This window comes from Micromesistius poutassou (assembly GCF_964030765.1).
Source record: "Micromesistius poutassou genome assembly, chromosome: 14".
Taxonomy (NCBI): Eukaryota; Metazoa; Chordata; class Actinopteri; order Gadiformes; family Gadidae; genus Micromesistius; species Micromesistius poutassou.
This window is the reverse complement of record NC_140284.1, coordinates 13,949,090-13,975,579: the sequence shown is the minus strand read 5'-3', so window position 1 is coordinate 13,975,579 and position 26,490 is coordinate 13,949,090. Positions and strand designations below refer to the sequence as shown.

The 26,490-nt window shown below is 45.0% G+C and overlaps 1 protein-coding gene across 1 annotated transcript in view; it reads right to left on the bottom strand.

The window, feature by feature from the left end:
- The window catches only part of bmpr2b (bone morphogenetic protein receptor, type II b (serine/threonine kinase)), a 34,862-nt gene that overhangs the window by 2,860 nt on the left and 5,512 nt on the right, over positions 1-26,490 (bottom strand). The window contains exons 4-17 of the mRNA XM_084478462.1: positions 25,914-26,021; positions 25,416-25,504; positions 25,097-25,321; positions 23,909-24,023; positions 19,528-19,688; positions 16,279-16,429; positions 6,184-6,314; positions 5,425-5,564; positions 4,981-5,137; positions 4,213-4,270; positions 2,979-3,058; positions 1,309-1,428; positions 961-1,110; positions 168-765 (exon numbers count right to left, since the gene is read on the bottom strand). Coding sequence (XP_084334588.1) covers positions 168-765; positions 961-1,110; positions 1,309-1,428; positions 2,979-3,058; positions 4,213-4,270; positions 4,981-5,137; positions 5,425-5,564; positions 6,184-6,314; positions 16,279-16,429; positions 19,528-19,688; positions 23,909-24,023; positions 25,097-25,321; positions 25,416-25,504; positions 25,914-26,021 — 2,283 coding nt within the window. The remainder of the gene's footprint in view (positions 1-167; positions 766-960; positions 1,111-1,308; positions 1,429-2,978; positions 3,059-4,212; positions 4,271-4,980; positions 5,138-5,424; positions 5,565-6,183; positions 6,315-16,278; positions 16,430-19,527; positions 19,689-23,908; positions 24,024-25,096; positions 25,322-25,415; positions 25,505-25,913; positions 26,022-26,490) is intronic.

Here is a 26,490-nt window from a genome sequence, read left to right as displayed (position 1 = left end):
AGAGGAGAGAGAACAAGACAGAACCAGTATTACACACTGCTCTCTGCTGGACAGAACCAGTATCACACACTGCTCTCTGCTGGACAGAACCAGTATCACACACTGCTCTCTGCTGGACAGAACCAGTATTACACACACAGGCAGAGAAAGAAATAAGGAAGTGTAACCTGATGAAGAGGAGGAGGAGGAAGAGAGGTCCAGGCTGGAGGGCCTCTGTGCAGCTCGAACTTCTGAAGGAGGAGAATCTGAAGCAAAAGCAGGATCAGGAGCAGCACTCAGTAGGCAGGCGGGGGGGGCAGGAGCCGGAGGGCCAGTGGGAGGGGCCACATGCTTAGAGGGAGGAGCTAAAGGTATAGTGGCTAGATGTTTATCCAAGCCCTCCAGTGTGACCTGTGACCCCAGGGCAGGCTGCTGGACGTTGTTGTTGTTGTTGGTGTTAGTCCCAGAGCGAGGATGATGATGATGAAGCAGGGGGGCGTGTTCATCGGGGCTGGACGTCAGGACGCTTTGACAGCTGTCCTCCCCTCCCTCCACCCCTCTCTCCTCCTCCTCCTCCTCCTCCTGGGGTCCGGCTGGGTTGCTCCTCCCTCCTCCTCCGCCCACCGGGGTGGGGACCCCACCCCGGAAATCGTTAGCAACCAGCCTGACAGCCTGTGCTCCAGCACCTCCTCCCCCCGGGATGCTTCTGGTCACCGTGGTTACCTGGTGGGGCGCCGTCGTCACGGTGATGTTTACTTTGTTCATCTTGGCAACACCTGTCTCTACCTGGGGCGAGAACGACAAGTTTAGTAATATTCCACCTCTTTTAAAGGTTCAACCCAGTGTACTGTGAGACCAAAAACAGTTTAAAGTATAACATCTCTCTCTCTCTGTCTCTCTCTCTATCTCTCTCTCTCTCTCTCCCCTGTTGGAAGTTAGTCTCTCTCTCTCTCTCTCTCTCTCTCTCTCTCGCTCTCTCACCTCTCGCAGGGTGGTGTTGCGGGGGCCAGCTTGACGGTGGTTGGGGGGAAGGAGCAGGGAGGAGGGTCTCTGAGGGAGGTTTTGCTGTTTGGGGAGAGGGAGGAGGGCTGAGGGGATGGGAGCATCTCTCCTTATCCCACCTCCTCGCACCTGGAACCAGACAGAGACAACCTTTAAAGCTCGCTCTCTCACTCACACACACTCTCTCTCTCTCTCTCTCTCTCTCTCTCTCTCTCTCTCTCTCTCTCTCTCTCTCTCTCTCTCTCTCTCTCTCTCTCTCTCTCTCTCTCTCTCTCTCTCTCTCTCTCTCTCTCTCTCTCTCTCTCTCTCTCTCTCTCTCTCTCTCACCTTAGGTTGGGGCTGGAGCATGCTGGTGGTTATGGATAACATAGAATGGGAGTTGAAGAGTTTCTCTGAGTGCTCCATCAGCACCTCCTTCAAACTCCCCTCCCTCAGGTTCTTATCCACCTGAACATAACATAACGTCAGGCTATGGTTAGGTTAATGTCAACCACGTAAACATAACATAACGTCAGGCTATGGTTATAATGTTAGGCTAGTGCCAGCATAACGATAGCGCTCTGCTGTTTAAACACAATGCTAGCCTAGCTTGCAAAAAAGATTGCATAAACAATGAACATAAAGTTTGGCTTTTTTTTAAATGCCCAAGAAGGAGTGGCCAAGAAGGTGTGGCCAAGAAGGCGTGGCCCAAGAAGGCGTGGCCCAAGAAGGTGTGGCCCAAGAAGGTGTGGCCAAGAAGGTGTGGCCCAAGAAGGCGTGGCCAAGAAGGTGTGGCTCAAGAAGTTGTGGCCCAAGAAGGCATGGCCAAGAAGGTATGGCCTAGAAGGTGTGGCCCAAGAAGGCGTGGCCAAGAAGGTATGGCCAAGAAGGTGTGGCCCAAGAAGGCATGGCCAAGAAGGTGTGTCTAATCAATCAATGTCTGGGGCACAATATCCTCTGTACTCGGGCCTAACAGGCTTCAATGCGTGACTCCTGATGTTAACTGATATGTGACTTGATGAATACATAGATACAGTACATCTTCCAACTGCCAGACGCAGCTTGAGATTAAACATGTCAGTCAGCCAGTCATCCCAAAACTATTCAAACTCTCGCATGGAAGGGTGAACACAAGCATGAACATAGAATGAGGCTAGTGTGAACAAAGAACCTAGCATTAGGCTAGTGTCAACAATGAACCTAGCATTGGGCTAGTGTGAACCATGAACATAGCATGAGGCTAGTGTGAACCATGAACCTAGCATTAGGCTAGCATGAACAATGAACCTAGCATTAGGCTAGCGTGAACAAAGAACCTAGCATTAGGCTAGCATGAACAATGAACCTAGCATTAGGCTAGCGTGAACAAAGAACCTAGCATTTGGCTAGCATGAACAAAGAACCTAGCATTAGGCTAGCATGAACAAAGAACCTAGCATTAGGCTAACATGAACAAAGAACCTAGCATTAAGCTAGCATGAACAAAGAACCTAGCATTAGGCTAGCATGAACAAAGAACCTAGCATTAGGCTAGCATGAACAAAGAACCTAGCATTAGGCTAGTGTCAACAAAGAACCTAGCATTAGGCTAGCATGAACAAAGAACCTAGCATTAGGCTAGCGTCAACAAAGAACCTAGCATTAGGCTAGCGTCAACAAAGAATATAGCATTAGGCTAGCGTCAACAAAGAATCTAGCATTAGGCTAGCGTCAACAAAGAACCTAGCATTAGGCTAGTGTCAACAAAGAACCTAGCATTAGGCTAGCATCAACAAAGAATCTAGCATTAGGCTAGCGTCAACAAAGAAACTAGCATTAGGCTAGCATGAACAAAGAACCTAGCATTAGGCTAGCGTCAACAAAGAACCTAGCATTAGGCTTGTGTAAACAATAAACACACATATGTCTCGCATCAGGCTAGCTAGTTGAAACATAACATAAGGCTGTTTGATCCTGCATTAGCATTAATTGGTCTGTTAGTAGGCCTAGTTGTCTTTAGAGGTTTTTTAATCAGGCACCTCTTTGGGGTCCAGCTTTGTCGCCTCCAGGTCCTCTTGGGTCAGCTGTAGCAACACCGGACCGCTGGCTAGGGGGCCCCCTACAGGACACACACTGACCTTTAACCTCCTTACTGTTAACCCATTCATCTGTGTGTGTGTGTGGTGTGGATGTGTGTGAGTATATATATATATATATTAGAGCTGTGTGTGTGTGTGTGTGTGTGTGTGTGTGTATAAATGGGTGTGTGTGTGTTTGTGTGTGTGTGGGTGTGGATGTGTGTGAGTATATATATATATATTAGAGCTGGGCAATGATTAAAAGTTTTAATCGCGTTAATCACATAGTATTGGTGAGTTAACGGGCGATTTATCACACTTTTAAAATTTGAATTTAAATCCACTCCAATTGAAGTTAAATGAGATTATCAAATGGAATGACACATTATCATTCATACCAAATGTACTTAAAGGACAATTCCGTATTAGTATATAGTATTTTGAACATTGAGCTCCCTTTCTGGTTTGTCTAGGATGAAATAGATTGGTTGACACCGAAATTTTGACTATTGGTTATTGGCTATTTGGCTCATTTCAAATCGCCCTTGCCTGCTCCAGAATGGCTGTCTATTGGCATTCACAAACCTGTCCTTAAAGGTCCCATGACATGCCACCAGGTGTGGTGTGATTAGCCGTTACAAGCCGTTTTGGAAATCTGCCCCTTATGACATCATAAGGGGCAGAAAGTGGGCGTGTCCACCTATATGTGTGACGGATAGATCAGTCTACCAGCCTACCCAGTGGACTGCAGCAAACATTGCTCATCTATCCGTCACACATCTAGGTGGACACACACACCTGTGATGTCATAAGGGGCAGATTTCCAAAATGGCTTGTAACAGCTAATCACACCACACCTGGTGGCATGTCATGGGACCTTTAAAACAACCCTCAACGTTCATTTTCAGAAATGTGCAACTCATCAAGTGGTTAGTGGTGTTCCTTGATGTTCCAAATACAGTTTCTGTCGTGTTTTATTTGGCATTTTGTAAATCCATTGATTTCTGTTGGAAGACTCATTGGTCGTTGACTGGAAACGGAAAGGGGGGCTGTTTACGTTTGGTTGTAGTCTTTTTGCTCGGTTCTAGCCCTACTGTTGATACAGAGAACCGAGAGAAAAGACTACAACCAAACCCTTGCCCAGCCCTAATATATATATATATATTCACATGCATACACGTGTGTGTGTTTGTACCTGAGTCTGAAATGGTACTGAGGAGAGTTACATCTGATTCTTCTGGACTCAACCTGACCTACAGACAGACAGACAGACAGACACACACACACACACACACACATACACACACATACACAGAGACAGAGAGAGACAGAGGGAGAGAGAGAGAGAGAGACAGACAGACAGACAGACAGACACACACACACATACACAGAGACAGAGAGAGACAGAGAGAGAGAGAGAGAGAGAGAGACAGACAGACAGACACAGAGACAGAGAGAGACAGAGGGAGAGAAAGAGACAGACAGACAGACAGACAGACAGACAGGCAGACAGAGAGGGAGACATACACACACACACACACACACACACACACACAGGGAGAGACAGACAGACAGACAGACAGACAGACAGACAGACAGAAAGAATGGAGATGACCAGTAAATGACTGGTAATACTTGTTACTATGTTGTTAATGACCAGTAAAGGACTGGTAATACTTGTTACTATGTTGTTAATGACCAGTAAAGGACTGGTAATACTTGTTACTATGTTATTAATGACCAGTAAAGGACTGGTAATAGTTGTTACTATGTTGTTAATGACCAGTAAAGGACTGGTAATACTTGTTACTATGTTATTAATGACCAGTAAAGGACTGGTAATACTTGTTACTATGTTGTTAATGACCAGTAAAGGACTGGTAATACTTGTTACTATGTTGTTAATGACCAATAAAGGACTGGTAATACTTGTTGCCATGTTGTTTAATCAGCGCTCACACACCTGCGCTTGCTGTCGTTGGTAGTTGATGTTGTTTCTGTTTTTCTCCGTCCCCATTCCTCCTGTTGTCACGGAGACGCCTGCCGGGTAACCGTCTCCTGTGATATTTCTGACCACACCCACTTGGTCCTCGATGTAGGAGGAGTCAGCAGCCATATTCCTGAAACACACACACACACACACACACACACACACCGTAATCATCTGTATGAGTGCATTCCACTGTCAGGTAAAGTGTAGTCAGAATTTTGGAGGGTTTTTCTTTGTACCTGAGAATCACATACATTAGGTTCTCACATAATTCATTAATTTAAGAAGAAATACATGAACAACTAAAACCTTGCACTATACCCTGTCTATGATGATGCTCTATATACAGAGTCCTGGTGGATCCTGACACTATACCCTGTCTATGATGATGCTCTATATACAGAGTCCTGGTGGTACCTGTGGCCGTACAGAGCAGCGCTCCTGGTGCTGGGGGCCAGCAGCTCAGCCAGTCTCTGGGCAGCGCACTGAGCTGTGAGGCGGGCCTCCGCGTCCTGGTCCCAGCACTCCTCCATGGTGTCCCGGAGAGCCCGCACCGCCTACACACACACACACACACACACACACACACACACACACAAACGTACACACACACGCAAACGCACACACACGCACATATACACACACACAAACACACACACACATAATTTGGTGTTTGCATGTAGCGTTGACATTTTGTGTAAGCATGTGGTTTTAGCAGCTTTAGCATGATGTGTCCGCATATAGCATGTGGTGTAAGAGTTAGCGTTAGCATGTGGTGTTATCATGTATGTTAGCATGTGTGTAATAGTGTGCTAGTAGCATGTGGTGTTATCATGTATGTTAGCATGTGGTGTTATCATGTATGGTTAGCATGTGGTGTAATAGTGTGCTAGTAGCATGTGTGTAATAGTGTGCTAGTAGCATGTGGTGTAATAGTGTGCTAGTAGCATGTGTGTGATAGTGTGCTAGTAGCATGTGTGTGATAGTGTGCTAGTAACATGTGTGCGATAGTGTGATAGTAACATGTGTGCGATAGTGTGCTAGTAGCATGTGTGTAATAGTGTGCTAGTAACATGTGTGCAATAGTGTGCTAGTAGCATGTGTGTTATAGTGTGCTAGTAGCATGTGTGTAATAGTGTGCTAGTAGCATGTGGTGAGCTGTTTGAGGCTGCCCACCAGGGAGCTGTCCTTCCAGGGGCAGGAGGGTCTCTGTTTGTCCCTGGAGACGAGGCGCTGCATGTCCTGGAAGCTGGGCTGCTTCCCCAGTTCCTCCTGGAACACCATGAGGTACTCTGGTGCACCGTCACCTGCACACACGCACGCACGCACACCGCAGGCACGCAAGCACGCAGGCACGCCGCACGCATGCCGCACAAACGCCGAACACACGCACGCACGCCGCACGCACACACACATGCACGCAGGCACACCGAACGTACGCACGCATACATGCACACTCACACACACATGCATGCACACACGGCAAACAAACTCACGTACGCATACACACACACACACACGCACGCAGGCACGCACACAGACACACACACACACACACACACACACATACACAGTTCACATATCTTCACACAAACATTTTTTAATGCATGGAAACTTTGGAAACATAACATTTGGTCTAAATCTGTTGAAAGCAATCTACTCAAAAAAGAAAGATGGCTCTTAGGAGTAAGTTTGGGGACAGAGGACCCACTATCAGCCCCGCCCCTTCAGGGCGAAGCAAGACACCTGCGCTTCGCGTCGGGGTCCGGTTCGCCCTGTCAGGGCTTATTTCCAGATAATGACCGGCGTTCTATACATTATCCCTTACTTAGCTGATTAGCTTTTTGATAAAAAAATATACTTTCCTCGTGTGAATCCCAGGATTTTGTAGCCATTTCGGAAAATGAATAGGTCTATCTAAATATCCATCCGAAGAAAGTTTGCCGTACCTGCAGTTAGCATGCACATAAAAACCTCCATCTTACACCTACAGCACCTCCTTAATGTCCTCATCCACTTGAGACATGCTGGTGTGGAACGGTTGGCGTTTCCACCGCAAAAGTGGGCGGGGTCCGGACTTAGCCATGATTAGCTGTACTAATCTCTCAGTGCTCCTCCGTTGGGGTACGTAAGCGGTCTGAAAGTATGACAAGTTCGAGCTACACACGCCGTCCGTTGATTGGTCGACAGAATTGTCCCTTCCATGCAACAGGGGGATAATAATAAACAAACACAGTACCTGGGATGTATTTCTGGACAACGGTGAAAGCTTAATTTATTGAAGTTGTTGCGCAAAAGTTTGCTGTCCTACTTGGACGTCCTACATTGTTGCTGTCTTCTTTTTCCTTGGATTTATTAGCAGGCTACACTGTGTCTGGCTGCTATGAGGTCACGATGCTTACGTAGCTGCCGCAGCTATCGCCATCCGGCTTAAACTCCGCCCACCATAAGGGTACTGTCGGCTTAAACCCCGCCCACCATAAGGGTACAGTTGGCTTAAACCCTGCCCACCATAAGGGTACTGTCGGCGGTGGAAACACGTCACTGAGCTGGGCCTAACCACACACGCCGGTTGAAACGCGCCAATAGCGTGTTGTGTTCATGTGAGGCTACATGCTGGGTGACCGTAGCGTGTTGTGTTCATGTGAGGCTACATGCTAGTACAGTACAGTATAATACAGTATAGTACAATATAGTGTAGTACAGTATAGTATAGTACAGTATAGTGTAGTATAGAGGTGATAAGAGGCAGCAGAGAGAGAGGTTGGGTTTCCCGAAGCTCCGCTAGGCAGTGGCAAAAACTACTTAATTCATCGTTCAGGTCTACTTTATTTTATTTTATTTCATGATCATAATACTTTAGAATATATAGTTTGTTTCCATCAACCTCCATTGCTCGATTCAACAATACATTTTGGCACTTTGACTACCGGATCAGACCGCAGCAAAAGCCTTGGTCTTTCCTATCGCCAACATGCCTCTGTACTCTGATGTCTCAGGCACAGAGACTGGGAAATGCACAGACTGCACCAAACTGCAACAGACAGTGGCTTTATTTGAAACGAGGCTAGCAGCATTAGAAAAATGCAAAGGACTCCTCCAGGATACAGTGCCGATGGGTGAGTTTGCTGAGCTAGCTCAGATAAATACACAACAGGATGATCAAAGCTACACTGTATCCTTCCCGAAGCTGGACAAGAGAGCGACAGTTCCAGCTGCCTCTCACTGGCACAGAGTCGGTGCTAAGCCCAAACAACATTCCAAAGTGAATCAACAAGTTCACTCAACGCCAAATGCTAAGCTTCCCAAAGCTAAAATCAGCCGGATTAGCCAATCATTGAAGTTTATCATGCCGCTGAAGAACCAGTTCCAGCCACTCCAATGCCACTTTCCCACCAACAGTACCAGCTCGACTCAACTCGACTCGCCTCACCTTTTTTTGCGTTTCCATTGGCAAAAAAAGTACCTGGTACCTAGTACCGGGTACTTTTTTTAGTACTACCTCAGTCGAGGTTCCAAGCGAGCAGGTAGGTACTTTTGTGTGACGTAAACAGGCTGCTGGCAACTGATTGGCCAGCGGCTGTAAATGGGAATAATCACTCAAAGTTAAGTTGTGTCCGGCGTGGTTGGAGTCCACGAACCAGCTCCCTGATCAGGGGGACACTGATCAGCATTTCGCCGTGTGTGTCGCTCCTTTCCCGGGGCTAGAGTTAGGCTGCACGTGGTTGTGTGTGTCCGGCGTGGTTGTGTGTGTCCGGCGTGGCTGGAGTCCACGGACCCGCTCCAGGATCAGCATTTCACTGTTTCGTTTTAGTGTCGTTCCTTTCCCAGGGCTCGAGTTTCGCCTCCATCAACGTTACCGTATGACAACAATAGAAGCGCAGTCATTGCGCTTTTTATTTTATTTTATTTCCCATCATAACCTTTCCCGGGAAGCAAGGAAATAGTCTTGATCAGATTCAGATTTCCCGGGAATCGCGTCTCCCGTGATTAAAACCTAATGATGACCCGCCCATGTTGGAGAGGTTCTTTTCTACGACCCGCCCACATTGAAGAGGTACTTTTTTAGATGGAAACGTGACGTGCCTGGAACCAAACTGAGTCGAGTCGAGGCGAGTCGAGTCGAGTTGAGCTGGTACTGTTGGTGGAAAAGCGGCACAAGAGTCCACGAACGCACCTGCCACCCATGCACCCCTAAGCCCCGAGATGTGTCCAGACGGATGGTGTGGACAGAGACTGAACAAGAACCAGTCGCCATAGAGTCGAGCTGTGCATGCGTCTGCGACCACCACTTCAAGCCAACAAGGGCCCATCTCACAGAAAGCAGATGAACCAGACACTCTGATTGTAGGAGACTCAACCATAAAGGATATAACCGGTAAGAAGATCAAAACATGCTACTTCCCAGATGTGACGGTTAGTAGTGACTTAATGATATTCGAAGAGAACAGTCAGAACTTCTGAAGAGGGATTTCACTGAACTATTGGACACACTGGACAAATTACACATTAGGTCATTCATCAGTGGACCCATATCAGCAGTTGACAGGGGAATAAACAGATTCAGTCGTCTACTTGCACTGAATACATGGCTTTCAAGAGTCTGCAATGAAAGAGGAAGGGGCTTTATTGACAATTTCAACTTGTTCTGGGGGCGCAAATATCTTTTCAGAGCAGATGGCCTACACCCAAACAGGTTAGGCTCAAAACTGTTAAGGGACAATCTTCTCTTCTCTCTCTCCCACAAATCTACCCTGTCATGCCATGAGAAGAAGCGAGACTACAGCCTCCCCTACACATCTACTGTCCCACTATCTGACACACAGATAGCAGACAGACCACAGCCCGCCCGACACCATCGACACCATGCCTTCCCCCTTTGCTGATGCTGGCTTGGCGAGGAACGGCCACCCCCCTCCTCTACTCCCCCATCGACGATGACCTCCAGCACTCCCCCATCGATGATGACCACCTCATCTCTCCCATAGCCACAACAACAACTCCAGTTCCACTGTCTCCTCCCTTTATGATTTTCCAGATGAATTTAAGCAACTGAGAAATGTTGGCATCAAACTTGCATCTGCGTCAATGATACCATCCCCGTCATGACCACAGTCTGATAACATCCAAGCGGAGGGCGCCCCCCCCCCCCGTACTGATAGTAGTTCTGATTATTACTGAGACAAAAAAAGGTTCAGCCGTAGACACAGCACAAAGGAAGTTTTGCATAATCTGCTGAACCCAAGGTTGCCTACATCAAAACATGGCAACTTTTGCATTCCTGCTGTAATCACTAAGAGAGTAAACAAAGGGAAACTTAGACGCACTGCTAACCTCACAAATCTCATACCTCTTCCCTCCAAACCAAAATCAACCTTAAAGCCTATCAATAACACCATCAGGATGGGTCTACTTAATGTTAGGTCTGTTAACTGAAACATGGCTAGAACAAAATAACAGTGCAACTGTTCTGATAGAGACAGCTCCTCCCAACTCTAACTTTTTTGATGTATGTAGATCTGGAAAAAGAGGTGGAGGGGTTGCTGCTATATTTAAAAATGTATTTCAGGGGAAATAGAGTTCTCCTATTAATTATTTACAGGCCACCCACATACACTGCAAATTTCTTCAATGACTTTACAGAATTATTGTCTAGCATCTCCACAGACTTTGACTGTCTAGTTATAACTGGTGACTTCAATTTTCATACTGATGATTATAATGATAAGTGTGCAAAAAAACTTTTTACCATTTTGGACACATTTGAAATGTCTCAACATGTGAAAGAGTCTACTCATTGTAAGGGGCACACTCTAGACCTGGTTATCACAAAGGGTCTCAATGTTTCAGATATCTCGGTGACTGATCCTTCACTGTCTGACCATTTCTGTGTTTACTTTAATATATATTTTATTCCCAACATACAGACAAAATCAAATACTGTCAAAAAACGGTATATCAATGAACATTCTAATGTACTTTTTAAAAAGGCCATCTCCTTGCTACCACCTCTCAACCCATGTTCTGCTGATGATCTTTTAGAAAACTTTAATTTGAAAATTTTGAAAGTCATAGATGTCATTGCACCTTATAAGGTTAAAACGATTTCTGGAAAGCAAAAGGCACCCTGTAGAAAAGCTGCTTTTGTAACAGCCCAGAAAAAAGAATGCAGGAAGGCTGAACGCATATGGCGTAAAAAAAAACTTCATATTCACCATGACATCTATAAAGAGAGCCTCCGTGCCTACAATTTAGACTTAAAGTGCTAGAGAAACATTTTTCTCCAATATCATTAAAACCAATACTAATAATGTCAAAACCCTATTTGCAACTGTTGACAGGCTGACCAAGCCCCCAACACAAATTCAACCTGACCTTCATTCCACTCAGAAATGCAATGAGTTTGCAGCATTTTATACTGATAAAATTGAAGGCATCTCTTGTGGAAACTGTGACATCCACCTGTTGCCTTGATACTTTACCTACCAACCTCTTTAAGAATGTTTTTGACTGAATAGACATATTGCAAATAGTTAACAACTCTCTCCAATCAGGCAATTTCCCAAAAGCCTTAACAACTGCAGTTATCAAACCCTTTTAAAAAAGCGGAGCCTAGATGCCAACAACTACAGACCAATATCAAATCTACCCTTCATAAGTAAAATCATTGAGAAAGTTGTCCTCCAGTAACTTAGTGACTTCCTGGCATCAACTGGTTGATATGATACCTTCCAATCCGGATTTCGACCCCTTCACAGCACCGAGACCGCCCTTAAAGTTGTAAATGACATCCGTCTTAACACAGACTCGCAAAATCTCAATACTAATGCTACTAGACCTCAGTGCTGCATTCGACACTGTAGACCATACAATACTTTTGGACAGATTAGAAAACTGGGTGGGGCTTTCAGGCACAGTCTTACATTGGTTTAGGTCCTACCTACAAAATAGGAACTACTTTGTTTCCATTGGCGACTTTATTTCAGAATCAACAAACGTGACATGTGGAGTCCCACAAGGTTCGATTTTAGGACCCTCTCTATTCTCTATTCATCTACATGCTCCCATTAGGGCAAATCATGCAAAATAACAATATTGACCATCACTGCTATGCTGATGACATGCAGATCTATGTATCGCTATCACCAAATGACTATCAGCCCATAGCCCATACATTAGCCTGATTGAAAGCGTCCTTACTTACAACATCTCTATCTGGTATGGTCACAACAGGAACAAACTAACCAGAATTGTTAAAATGGCAGGGAAAATTATTGGGCGACCGCAAAAAACACCACATATTTTATACAGCACTGCAGTACAAAGAAAAACCATGAGTATATTAGATGATAACACCCACCCCCTCCATTCTGAATTTGAACTGCTTCCCTCAGGGCAGCGCTATAGAGCACATATGACAAGGAAAATAATATACAAAGACTCTTTTATCCCAAATGCGATCTCCATGGTCAACAAACCAAGGAAAGCTAGATGAAAGGGAGGTGTAGACTAGAGTGCCTTGAACAGGCTGGAACTGTTGCTGGCTGCCTTGTACCTGATGTGTATACGTGTGTGTGTGGGCTAGAGGAGGGGGCATACTGTATGTGATGTGTCAGGGGGTATACATGTGATGTGTCAATCTGGTGGACATGCCATGTATCCTATGTGTTTTTATTCAGTGAGACCAAAGACAATTTTCATGGTGGCATGACAAATAAAGTATATTCTATTCTATTATATTCTATTCTATTCTAGATCTGTTGTGCCAGTGCATTGAGCAAGTCAAAGACTGGATGTGCCGAAATTTCCTTCAACTAAATGAGGACAAAACCTTGTATTTGGTGCTAAAACCGAAAGGCTTAAAGTTACTCAACACCTTCACTCTCTGTCCCTGAAAACCTCAATCAAAGCCAGAAATCTAGGGGTTATCATGGATTCAGATTTACATTTCGACAGTCACATCAAATCAGTTACAAAATCTGCATATTATCACCTTAAAAACGTAGCAAGACTTAGAGGGCTCATGTCTACAGAAGACTTACAAAAACTTGTACATGCCTTTATCACTAGCAAGCTTGATTACTGCAATGGTCTCCTTACAGGTCTCCCAAAAAAAACTCTAAAGCTCACCCCACACTACAAGAGAAATGTCCCGATATCGTGCCGAATTTGCCCCTTACGAGAATCGGGGTGGCGTTCCCATGGCAGCCAAATCGGGACGAAAATCGGCCAAGATTATCCTGTCTGCCATAGTGTTCTAAGATAGAATCTCATCAACTCTAAGAGCACCCGATCACAAAATCGGGGTTATCCAACATGATAGATATTTTCGGAATGTTGAGTGAAGGCCAATTTCCACCAGAACCGTCAAGGAAGCGGCACGGCAATAAAAACGTTCGCCGAAGACATTAGAAACCATTATAGTGTAGTGCCGAGAGACGGGAGTCGGAGGCGGAGTATCCAGTATTGAGTTTTTATTTAACACAACTAAAACCAATACATTCGAAAGCCAAGTAAGACTGAACTGAGACGGTCGTTCCGTCTGCCTAAAGTGTCTGTGCTAAACACGTTCCCCCCCCACCCATAGTTCCGTGGGTGAATGTGTTAACCACCACAATAGTCAATGTAGGCTATTCCACTGGATACGGCAGCGGCACGGCATGAAACCGTCACCAAACCGGCACTACTTTTTTGGAAAGTTGCCGGTTCGCAGCCGTGTCTCAGAACACTTGTACAGCCATTCAGTTTGCATTTGCTCATGAATATTCATGAGCTCACATCGACCCCTATGCAATTCACTAACGGTAATATTATACATGTCTATCTATGGTATCAATAGCAAATCAGTGTCACCTTGCTAATGGTTGAATACTACAACAATAACAATGTAGGATTTGCTACAGACTCACAGACAGCATTACTTATTTTAATCTAAAAGCCTACCCGTTTTGAAAACAGTCCAACACACTGTGACATATTTTTTTTTTTTTACATGTATTTTTATTGTTGTTAAAACAGATGTACAATGTCATACCGGTTGTAATGTTTCACAGTGGACTGTGACATATTTTAATTGTAATATTCCCTAGTGATACATTTTTACTGTAATACTCTCACATAGCCACATCCAGCAGCACAGAGCATAGTTTAGAGGTAATTTCCCCTCACAATCGCCAGAGGGCAGCACTGAACACATTTGACAAATTAAGCAGTAATACTCTCACACAACCTCAGAGGGCAGTACTGAGCACATTTAACAAAGTTACAAACATTTACACTAGGGGCAGCAACGGACACACAGAGGAAGTGAGCAAGTTTTTTAGAACCATAGAAGAAGTCTACTCTCACCTGTTTATAAAAAGCAGGAGCTGAACAAAGGAGGCAGAATCTCTTGGGCGGCGTATCGATTAGATGTAAAGCTTAGAGACGCTCCACGCGTGTTATATACGATCCCTCTCCTTTTGTTTCATAGACGATAGACAATAGATCAATAACCTTAACCAAATAAAGTGAGTTAAAAGCGATCCTGTCTCGGCGGCCTTTCCTGGACTAAAATATCATAACAACACTACGCTTCGAATTCACCCAAGGCTGAATTAAAAGTAGGCCAACATGTTTTTCTAAATGTTGGTCATCAACAAGGTTGTAACGTTTTTTTATTATGTAAGCATAAGCACAGCGGAAACAACTGCTGTCAAAAGACGCTGATCCATTTTCACTGTTGACGCGATTATCAACAGTGAAAATGGATTATCCTATAGTGTGTGGTGTTCCGTCCTGTGTTCGAATCTTATGTATTTGTATTTACGATCGGAGAGCAACAAATCAGCTGAGATTCTCTTTATGTGTGTGGTGTACTCCGACTCAAAAATTGCATAAGATTAAAAAATTGTGTAGTGTGGGGCAGCCTTTAGGCAACTACAGCTTGTTCAGAATGCTGCTGCTAGAGTTCTAACAAAGACCAAAAAATTTGAACATATTACATAATTTCTTAAATAGTTACATTGGCTCCCTGTATGTCAGAGAATTGATTTTAAAATCATGTTGCTAACCTATAAATCCCTACATGGTTTAGGGCCAAAATATTTAACTGATATGCTTCCACTACATAACTAAGCTCCACTAAGATCCTCTGAGACCAATCTGTTAATTATCCCCAGAGTCAACACGAAACATGGGGAAGCAGGATTTAGTTACTATGCAACAAATAGCTGGAATAAACTCCCTGAGGATTTAAGACTTGCCCCAACTCTGACAGATTTTAAAACAAGAAACTTTTATGTTTGCTTTAGCTTTCTGCTAAATCTTAAATCTACAATGCTTCTATCTATTTTTTATTTTATTACTAACTTTGCCTTTATTTTCTCACTTTCTTTTTTTTTACTTTGCCTTTCTAAAATGTTTCTAAAATGTTTTTTTTAACTTTGCCTTTATTTTCTATCTATTTTACTTTTTACTTATTTATTATTTTCTTTTATTGTATGACAATGTTTATATGTGAAGCACTTTGAGTCTGTCCTGTGTATGAAAAGTGCTATATAAATAAAGTTGCCTTGCCTTGCCTATAGTATAGTACAGTATAATACATTATAGTACAGTACACTGTAGTACAGTATAGTACAGTATAGTATAAAAAAGTATAGTACAGTACAGTATAGCAAAGTATTAGTACCTGTGGGGTAGAGGTCCGGACACACTTCCTGAAGTCTACACTATAATATAGTGTAGTATAGTGTTAGTAGACTACAGTATAGTATAGTACAGTACAGTATAGCACAGTACAGTATAGTACCTGTGGGGTACATTTTACATTTAGGGCATTTAGCAGACGCTTTAATCCAAAGCGATTTACAACGGTTAATACACACCAACGGCGGAGTCAACCATCCAAGATGACAGCCAGCTCGTCAGGAGCAGTTAGGGTTAAGTGTCTCGCTCAGGGACACATCGACACTAGGAGGAGCCAAGGATCGAACTAGCAACCTTCCGGTTACAAGTCAACCTGCTCTACCTCCTGAGCTAAGCCAATCCGGACACCTCCTGATGTCTCTAGTACATTACAGTACAGTACAGTAGAGTATAGTACCTGAAGCGTAGAGGTCCAGACACCTCCTGAAGATCTCAGTATAGTATAGTGTAGTATAGTGTTAGTACACTGCAGTATAGTATAGTATAGTACAGTATAGTACCAGTGGGGTAGAGTTCAGGACACCTCCTGATGGTCTCAGTATAGTATAGTATAGTACAGTATAGTAGAGTACAGTATAGTACCTGTGGGGTAGAGTTCCGGACACCTCCTGATGGTCTCCCAGTACACCAGGCCCAGGGCGTAGACGTCCACCTGCTTCAGAGCCGACTCACAGTCCTTGAGGTTGACGGCCCCCTCCAGCACCTCAGGGGCCATGTAGCGCAGGGTCCCGGCCTGGGACAGGACAGAGGACATGGTGCAGGACATAGGACATGGTGCAGGACATAGGACATGGAACAGGACAGAGGACATGGGACATTAAGTCACCAATAAAGGAGCAAAATGGGAACTGGAGCAATAACAACCTTGTTCTATGATCTTAATAAAGTTAAGATGCACATTTATCAAAAGCACTAGCTGTTATGTATTTCATATTTCCATTAAAATGAGAAATGCTTATTATTTATATCGATAGATAGATATATAGATAGATACATAGATACATAAATAGATATAGATAGATAGATAACTAATAGATAACTATTTATTGCCATGTCAACACAGTTGATTGGAATTTGTCTTAGTGCAACACAGGTTAAAATAAGGCAATACACGCAGAGTACATGCAGTACATAAAATACAATGACACAATCATTGAAACCAGTAAAAAGATCAAAAGATCTTGTGCTATTCCATGACGTGTTTGTGCAGTCTATAAAGTGCATAGAGTGCATTTAGCACAGGTTTACTGAGTCCTGAGCATTGAGGAGCCTGATAATGGCAGGGTACGTGCTATTGCAAAACCTGGATGTTTTACCCCTGAGACTTTGCACTCTCTTTCCAGAAGGAAAGAGTTTGAAGAGCTCCCTGGCAGGGTGGGAGGGATTTTATGGCTGGTCCGCGTGGCGTAGATAGAGGCTACAGATGGGATGGCATGTCCTATGATTTTGGATACCTTCTCCAACTGCTTCCTCTCTGAAGAGGTGGAGTTGCCATACCACACAGTGATGGAGAAAGCTAGAACACTTTCCACTGTGGCTCTGTAAAATTGGAGCATTGCATCCCTGGCTACCTTCCTGAGCTAGTGCTCAGGAAAGTACTTCCTGAGCTGTCGCAGAAAGTGAAGCCTCTGGTGGGCTTTGCTTATAATGAGGTTGGTGTTGACCTCCCACTTCAGGGACTGACAAATGGTGGAGCCAAGAAATGTAAAGCTGGACGCTCTCTCCATCGCCTGGTCATCAATGATCAGTGAGGAGTGAACAAACCTGTTCTTCCTAAAATCTATGATCACTTCTTTTGTTTTGTTAACATTTAAAAATAGGTTGTTCCTTTTACACCATATCTCTAAGGCTGCCACTTCAGCTCTGTAGTCTGACTCACAACTGTTACTAATCAGTCCTGCTACCGATGTGTCGTCCACATATTTCAATATTTTAACATTGTTAGAATGGGACACATAGTCATTGGTGTAGAGAAAGTAGAGCAGAGGAGACAGAGGAGAGGACACACCCTTGTGGGGCCCCAGTGTTGAGATTAGTTGAATTGGAGAACAGGTTGCCCATTTTCACCACCTGCCTTTGGTCAGTTAAAAAGTTTAAGATCCAGTGACAGAGAGATTGATTGATTCCCATCAGCTGAAGTTTACCACATAATGTAATGGGTAAAATAGTATTAAAAGCAGAACTATAGTCTATGAATAAAACTCTTGCATATGTAGCTGGGGCCTCCAGGTGCTGCAGGATGCTGTGAAGGCATAGAGACACAGCATCCTCTACAGACCTGTTAGCACAGTAGACGAATAGATGGCTGTCCATCTCAACACTGGCTAACTGTTCACAGACCAGCCGTGGAGGTCAGAGCAACAGGCCTGTAGTCATTCAGACAGCTGACATTTGATTTTTAGGTACAGGGATGATTAAAGCAGATTTAAAACATGTAGGGACTTTGCACTCACAAAGAGACCAGTTAAAAATATCTGTGAATACAGAGGCCAGTTGATGGGCACAGCTCTTAAGAGTAAAAGCAGACACACCGTCTGGCCCTGATGCCTTCCTCACATTCTGTTTGCGGAGCCGGGCTTTGACTTCATGCTCCTTAACCACAAATGGTGGGGTTACAGGGTCTGTTGTAAGTGCAGAGGCTGTGTTAGGTCTGTGGGTCTACATCTTGAGCTGCCTGTTTAGTCTTGTACCCAGTGATCCTCTGCAGTCCCTGCCATACCCCTCTAGTATCTCTAGCTTTAATTTATCTTCTAGACTATCTCTGTATCTGGCATCCCTAAAAACATTCCAATCCGTTTGTTCCTTACAGTCACTTAACATGTCCGCAACAGCAGGCGTCCATTGTCTTACTGTCCTTGTGGATGGTTTAACAGTTTTTAATTGTTGACGGTACTGAGGCATTAAAAATATCATGTCATGGTCCGATTGACCTAGAGCCGCCCGCGTCACAGCACGGAACGCCTGAGAATATCCCTCTAGTTCGATTCGAAAACTTGCTTTGAGTTATTATTCTACTTTCTTCTTCATTCTACAAATCAGTTGTGACTAGATAGTGACAATGATATAACTACGAGGCTGCTTCAATATACACTGCATCCTGCAACCGTGTCAGACAGACAATTCCCTCTGAATTGTAATTCAATCCCCTTAGTTTGAGATTTAGCAAGTTATGCATGTTTTGATTGAATACCCTCTGGTTGCTGAAGTTTGAGCTACAGTAATAGTATGTCTTCTCAATTTTGGTCTGAGATTGTCCATGCTTGGCCGAAGTGGAACAGAATATTATGTTTATTCCTTATTTTTGGGAAACTTTCTAGTACATTTTTTTTGCTGCAGAAGAAAAGTTACATAGTTAAGGTTTAAATATAGTGGTTGCTTTTCTTTAAATATTCAGTATGAAAGTTAAACAGAGCTATTGTTTGAGTGCAATCAGTTAGAAATGGCATAGCTATCGGTCAGCTGTTATTGAGTGAATGGCGCTGTTGGAATCTGGGTCTGGTCCTCACTGCCTCGGAATGAGCACAGTTCGGACCAATCAGAAAATCTCTTCTGGGATCAAATCAGGGAATATATCTTGCCTGTTCATCACAGGGGATTGAAATGTAGCACTTCTCAATATAATATAATATATTATTATATGAATATATTAAATATTAAATATAGTAGGAGCTAAATGTAAGAAATACCAGGGTTCCCTTCAACCGCTCAACCTCAACAATACTCCCCTTACTGTCTGAAAGGAGAGTTTCTGTGTTTATATTGATCTTAAAAGGACATTCTCCTTCCTTCACACACACACACACACACACACACACACACACACGCAGATACCTCTGAGATGGCGCAGTGCTCCTCTTCCCCCTGCGGGGGCAGTCCAGTGCGGGTCAGGGTCATGGACAGGCCGAAGTCACTGAGGACACAGCTGAGGTCTCCGCGGACCAGGATGTTCCTGCTGTTGATGTCCCTGTGGCACACCGCCGGCTTGTACAACTCTGAACACATGGTCACCATGGTTACAATTATAACACACTGTCCCCATAACAACACCTCTAAATACACCGTCCCCACAACGTCACTCTAAACACATGTCTCCACAATGTCACTAAACACACCATCCCTAAACACACGTCCCCACAACGTCACTCTAAACACACCATCCCTAAACACACCGTCCTCATAACACCTCTAAAGACACTGTCCCTAAACACACTGTCCCCATAACAACACCTCTAAAGACACCGTCCCCACAACATCAGCTCTAAACACACGCCATCCCTTAACACACGTCCCCACAACGTCACTCTAAACACACCGTCCCTAAACACACCATCCCCACAACGTCACTCTAAAGTAGGGCTGCTTGATTATGGAAAAAATCTTAATCATTTTGGTCAATATTGAAATCTCGATTATTCAAACGATTATTTTTGAGTTTGAAAACATGATGCATTTATTCATAATTTCTCTCCAAAAAAAACAGTAAATGAGAACTTTCAAATTTCCCCTTAAAAATATACACAAAATAGTTGAATAGAAAATAAAGCCCAAATATGAATCCAGCTGTTCTGCAATTTCTATTAAAAAAATTTTTTTCTTTTAAAAATAGTTTCAACTCGATTATATTAGTTTGGTGATCGTTTCACTCTGAAATCGAAATCACGATCAAAATTCGATTAATCGCCCATCCCTACTCTAAACACATCGTCCCCACAACGTCACTCTAAACACACCGTCCCTCTAAACACACCGTCCCCACAACTTCACTCTAAACACACCGTCCCAAAACACACGTCCCCACAGCATCACTCTAAACACACCGTCCCCACAACGTCACTCTAAAAACACCATCCCTAAACACACCGTCCCCATAACAACACCTCTAAAGACACTGTCCCCACAACATCAGCTCTAAACACACGTCTCCACAACGTCACTCTAAACACACGTCCCCACGTCACTCTAAACACAGCATCCATAAACTCACGTCCCCACAACGTCACTCTAAACACATGTCCCCACAACGTCACTCTAAACACACATTCCCACAACGTCACTCTAAACACACCGTCCTCACAACGTCACTCTAAACACAGTCCCTAAACACACCGTCCTCACAACGTCATGCTAAACACACCGTCCCCACAACGTCACTCTAAACACTGTCTCTAAACACACGTCCCCACAACGTCACTCTAAACACACCATCCCTAAACACACCGTCCTCACAACGTCACTCTAAACACACGTCCCCACAACGTCACTCTAAACACACGTCCCCATAACGTCACTCTAAACACACCGTCCCTAAACACACCGTCCTCACAACATCACTCTAAACACAGTCCCTAAACACACCGTCCTCACAACGTCACGCTAAACACACCGTCCCCACAACGTCACTCTAAACACACGTCCCCACAACGTCACTCTAAACACACCGTTCCTAAACACATGTCCCCACAACATCACTCTAAACACACATCCCCACAACGTCACTCTAAACACACCATCCACAAACACACCGTCCTCACGTCACTCTAAACAAACGTCCCTAAACACACGTCCCCACAACGTCACTCTAAACACACCATCCTCACAACGTCATGCTAAACACACCGTCTCCACAACGTCACTCTAAACACACGTCCCCACAACGTCACTCTAAACACACCGTCTCTAAACACACCGTCCCTAAACCCACGTCCCCACAACGTCACTCTAAACACACGTCCCCACAACGTCACTCTAAACACACCGTCCCTAAACACACGTCCCCACAATGTCACTCTAAACACACCGTCTCTAAACACACGTCCCCACAACGTCACTCTAAACACACCATCCCTAAACACACCGTCCTCACAACGTCACTCTAAACACACGTCCCCACGTCACTCTAAACACACCGTCCTCACAACGTCACCCTAAACACACTGTCCTCACGTCATGCTAAACACACGTCCCCACAACGTCACTCTAAACACACCGTCCTCACAATGTCACGCTAAACACACCGTCTCCACAACGTCACTCTAAACACACGTCCCCACAACGTCACTCTAAACACACCGTCTCTAAACACACCGTCCCTAAACACACGTCCCCACAACATCACTCTAAACACACGTCCCCACAACATCACTCTAAACACACGTCCCCACAACGTCACTCTAAACACACCGTCTCTAAACACACGTCCCCACAACTTCACTCTAAACACACCATCCCTAAACACACCGTCCTCACAACGTCACTCTAAACACACGTCCCTAAACACACGTCCCCACAACGTCACTCTAAACACACCGTCCTCACAACGTCACTCTAAACACAGTCCCTAAACACACCGTCCTCAAAGTCATGCTAAACACACGTCCCCACAACATCACTCTAAACACACGTCCCCACGTCACTCTAAACACGCCGTCCTCACAACGTCACTCTAAACACAGTCCCTAAACACACCGTCCTCACGTCATGCTAAACACACGTCCCCACAACGTCACTCTAAACACACCATCCTCACAACGTCACGCTAAACACACCGTCTCCACAACGTCACTCTAAACACACGTCCCCACAACGTCACTCTAAACACACCGTCTCTAAACACACCGTCCCTAAACACACGTCCCCACAACATCACTCTAAACACACGTCCCCACAACGTCACTCTAAACACACCGTCTCTAAACACACGTCCCCACAACTTCACTCTAAACACACCATCCCTAAACACACTGTCCTCACAACGTCACTCTAAACACACGTCCCTAAACACACGTCCCCACAACGTCACTCTAAACACACCGTCCTCACAACGTCACTCTAAACACAGTCCCTAAACACACCGTCCTCACAAAGTCATGCTAAACACACGTCCCCACAACATCACTCTAAACACACCGTCTCTAAACACACCGTCCCTAAACACACATCCGCACAACGTCACTCTAAACACACGTCCCCACAACGTCACTCTAAACACACGTCCCCACAACGTCACTCTAAACACACGTCCCCACAACGTCACTCTAAACACACCGTCCCTAAACACACGTCCCCACAACATCACTCTAAACACACGTCCCCACAACGTCACTCTAAACACACCGTCTCTAAACACACGTCCCCACAACTTCACTCTAAACACACCATCCCTAAACACACCGTCCTCACAACGTCACTCTAAACACACGTCCCTAAACACACGTCCCCACAACATCACTCTAAACACACCGTCCTCACAACATCACTCTAAACACACCGTCTCTAAACACACCGTCCCTAAACACACCGTCCCTAAACACACATCCGCACAACGTCACTCTAAACACACGTCCCTACAACGTCACTCTAAACACACCGTCCCTAAACACACGTCCCCACAACATCACTCTAAACACACATCCTCACAACATCACTCTAAACACATGTCCCCACAACGTCACTCTAAACACACATCCTCACAATGTCACTCTAAACACACCATCTCTAAACACACTGTCCCTAAACACACGTCCCCACAACGTCACTCTAAACACACCGTCCTCACAACATCACTCTAAACACACCGTCCCTAAACACACGTCCTCACAACATCACTCTAAACACATGTCCTCACAACATCACTCTAAACACACATCCCCACAACGTCACTCTAAACACACGTCCTCACAACGTCACTCTAAACACACCATCTCTAAACACACCATCCCTAAACACACGTCCCCACAACGTCACTCTAAACACACGTCCCCACAACGTCACTCTAAACACACCGTCCCTAAACACACCGTCCCCACAACGTCACTCTAAACACACCGTCCCTAAACAAGTGTGGAGTGCGTACCAAACACCATTTCCTGGTACTCACCTAACTCACTAAAAAAGTTACGTGCACCCCTGTATATAAAAATCTATATATATATCTGCATGCAAAACATATCATTGTTGTGATAAGAGGCAGGACAGTGAGATTACATCTTCAGAAAAGTAAACTGTGGTTCTGTTTGTCCTCAAACGCTTCCTGTTGATGAGTTATGTACTTCCGGTTCCTAAGTTCGCGTGTGTGCGAGCGAGTTATGTGTGTGTGTGTGTGTGTGTGTGTGTGTCTGTGTACGTATGTGAGTGTGTGTGTGTGTGTGTGTCTGTGTTTGTGTACGTGTGTGTTTGTGTATATGTGTGTGTGTGCCTGTGTGTGTGTGTGTACCTCCTCGGTGCAGCTCTGCGTGGAGGAAGGCCAGGCCAGAGGTGGCGCTCTGGAGCATCCTGCAGCAGGACGGCAGGTCTGGAGCGTGGAGCGACAGGAAGGCCCCGAGACAGCCCTGCACACACACACACACACTCACTGAGGGCCCCCAGACAGCCCTGCACACACACACTCACTGAAGGCCCCGAGACATCCCTAAACACACACACACACACACTCACTGAGGGCCCCCAGACAGCACACACACACACACACACACACACACACACACACACACACACACACTCACTCACTGAGGGCCCCCAGACAGCACACACACATACACACACACTCACTGAAGGCCCCCAGGCAGCACACACACACACACACACACTCACTGAAGGCCCCCAGACAGCACACACACACACACACACACACACACACTCGTACGTATACATGGAGAGTCAGAATCGGGTAAATAAACTAATAAGACCACAACAGGACTTGTAAAATGCATGTAAACACCTTTATCCGATCTACTTCGCACAAAAATCAGCACATGAATGGACAAGCTAAATCGGATAAGAACGCCGAGATAAGTCGTTCATAGTCTGTATTCTACCTGCATGTATATCAGCATCGTATCGCATATCGGAGTTTGCGTTCTGTGCATGCTCGAGATCTTTTTTCCGGGGGCTGTGAGCCAGAAGTATAAGGAGACTAGTTACCCCCTATAAGAAGTGTATCATCATCAACATGTACACATTACGCTTCAATTTCACCTAAGAAAAAGTACATGTTTTTCTAAATGTTGCTCATCAACGAGGTTGTAAAGTAGTAACGTGCTACAAGTACAGACTCGTAGTGTCTGTCTCGCCCATGGGGGAGAAGGAATTGGAGGAAAGGAACTTTGGCTTTGACTCTGAAGTCCAGATTTCTCCAACGCTCCATTGTTCCAACCTCGTATGCCGACTCCTCCTCCGGCTGCTCTGCCGGTGGAGGAGTCGGCATATGACCGAGAGGAACAATGGAGCGTCGGAGAACTGATATGGACCCGAAGTGAACTGACAGCTAGCTGCTGAAAACATATTTCTCGCATGCTGCCTGAGTTTGTTGTTGCTGGTTACGTAGTGCCAGGGGGTAGTACTCCAGGACCAGCAGGTACTAGTGTATATTAGTGTGTAGTAGTACTAGTAGTACTAGTAGTACCAGGGGGTAGTACTCCAAGACCAGCAGGTACTCGGTGCGCCCCTCTGAGGTCCTCTCTTCAGCACCCAGGAAGGCAGCCATGTTTTCGTGTTGCCGTAGCAACGGCAGCAGGTACACAGAGCGCTCGGTGACGTAGTGATGGTGGGAGGAGAACACCTTGACCGCCACGGTGCGCTGCTTCAACACCGCCCTGAACACAGAGCCATACCTCCCTCGCCCGATACACTGCGGAGAGAGAGAGACAAAGGGGATTGTGCGTGTGTGTGTGTGTGTGTGTGTGTGCATGTGTATGTGTGTGTGGGTGTGTATGTGCGTGTACCTCCAGTAACTTCAGGTCTTCCAAGTCAACAGGCTGTGAGTTTGCTGCCTCCATCACACCTGGATTCACCACACTCTGCTTGTAGTTACCTACCCCCCCCCCCCCACACACACACACCCACCCCCCCCCCACACACACACACCCCCCCCCACACACACACACACACACCCCCACACACACATACATACACACACACACACACACACCCACACACACACACAGGCCTTATCTCAGCTGGTCACTCAGAATCAGACGTTTAAATCAGTGTGTGTGTTTGGAGCTCAACACAGGGCTGTCTCCTCTCTGAATGCTCTGATTGGTTAAACCATGATTGATTGGAACAAGGCTTCAGAAGCTAAACGGGGTCAGTGCTGTGGAGGCTCTGGGCTCCAGTCACCAGACCAGCCATATAGCCAGATACACATGCCGCAATACTGACACACAACGGGCAGAAATGTGTGTGTCTGTGTGTGTGTGTGTGTGTGTGTGTGTGTGTACCTTTCAATATGCGGTATCCAAGCAACAAGGCTCCCATCAGCAGCAGGGCTAGGGTGACAGTAACCATAGCAATGACCAGCATCTCCTCTTGGGGCAGGGGATGGAGGGCTGTAGGGTGACATCACCATGACATCACCATGACATCATTATGACATCACCATGACATCACCATGACATCACCATGACATCACCATGGGTCGAGCAGCTCATTTATTATGATAGGAATGAGATATTGACGAAGATATTGATGAAGACATTGATAATAAGATATTGATGAAGATATTGATAATTCGATATTGATGATAAATTATAATACTGTATATAGATGAAGATATTGATATTGATGATAAGTTATGCATAAAGATATTGATAATAAGATATTGATGATAAGATATTGACGATAAGATGTTGAAGTTATTGATGAAGATATTGGTATTGATGAAGACATAGATATTGATGAAGAAATAGGTGGAGATAGTTATTGTTGAAGATAGTTATTGATGAAGATATAGATATTGATGAAGATAAAGATATTGGTGAAGATATAGATGGAGATATAGTTATTGATGAAGATAAA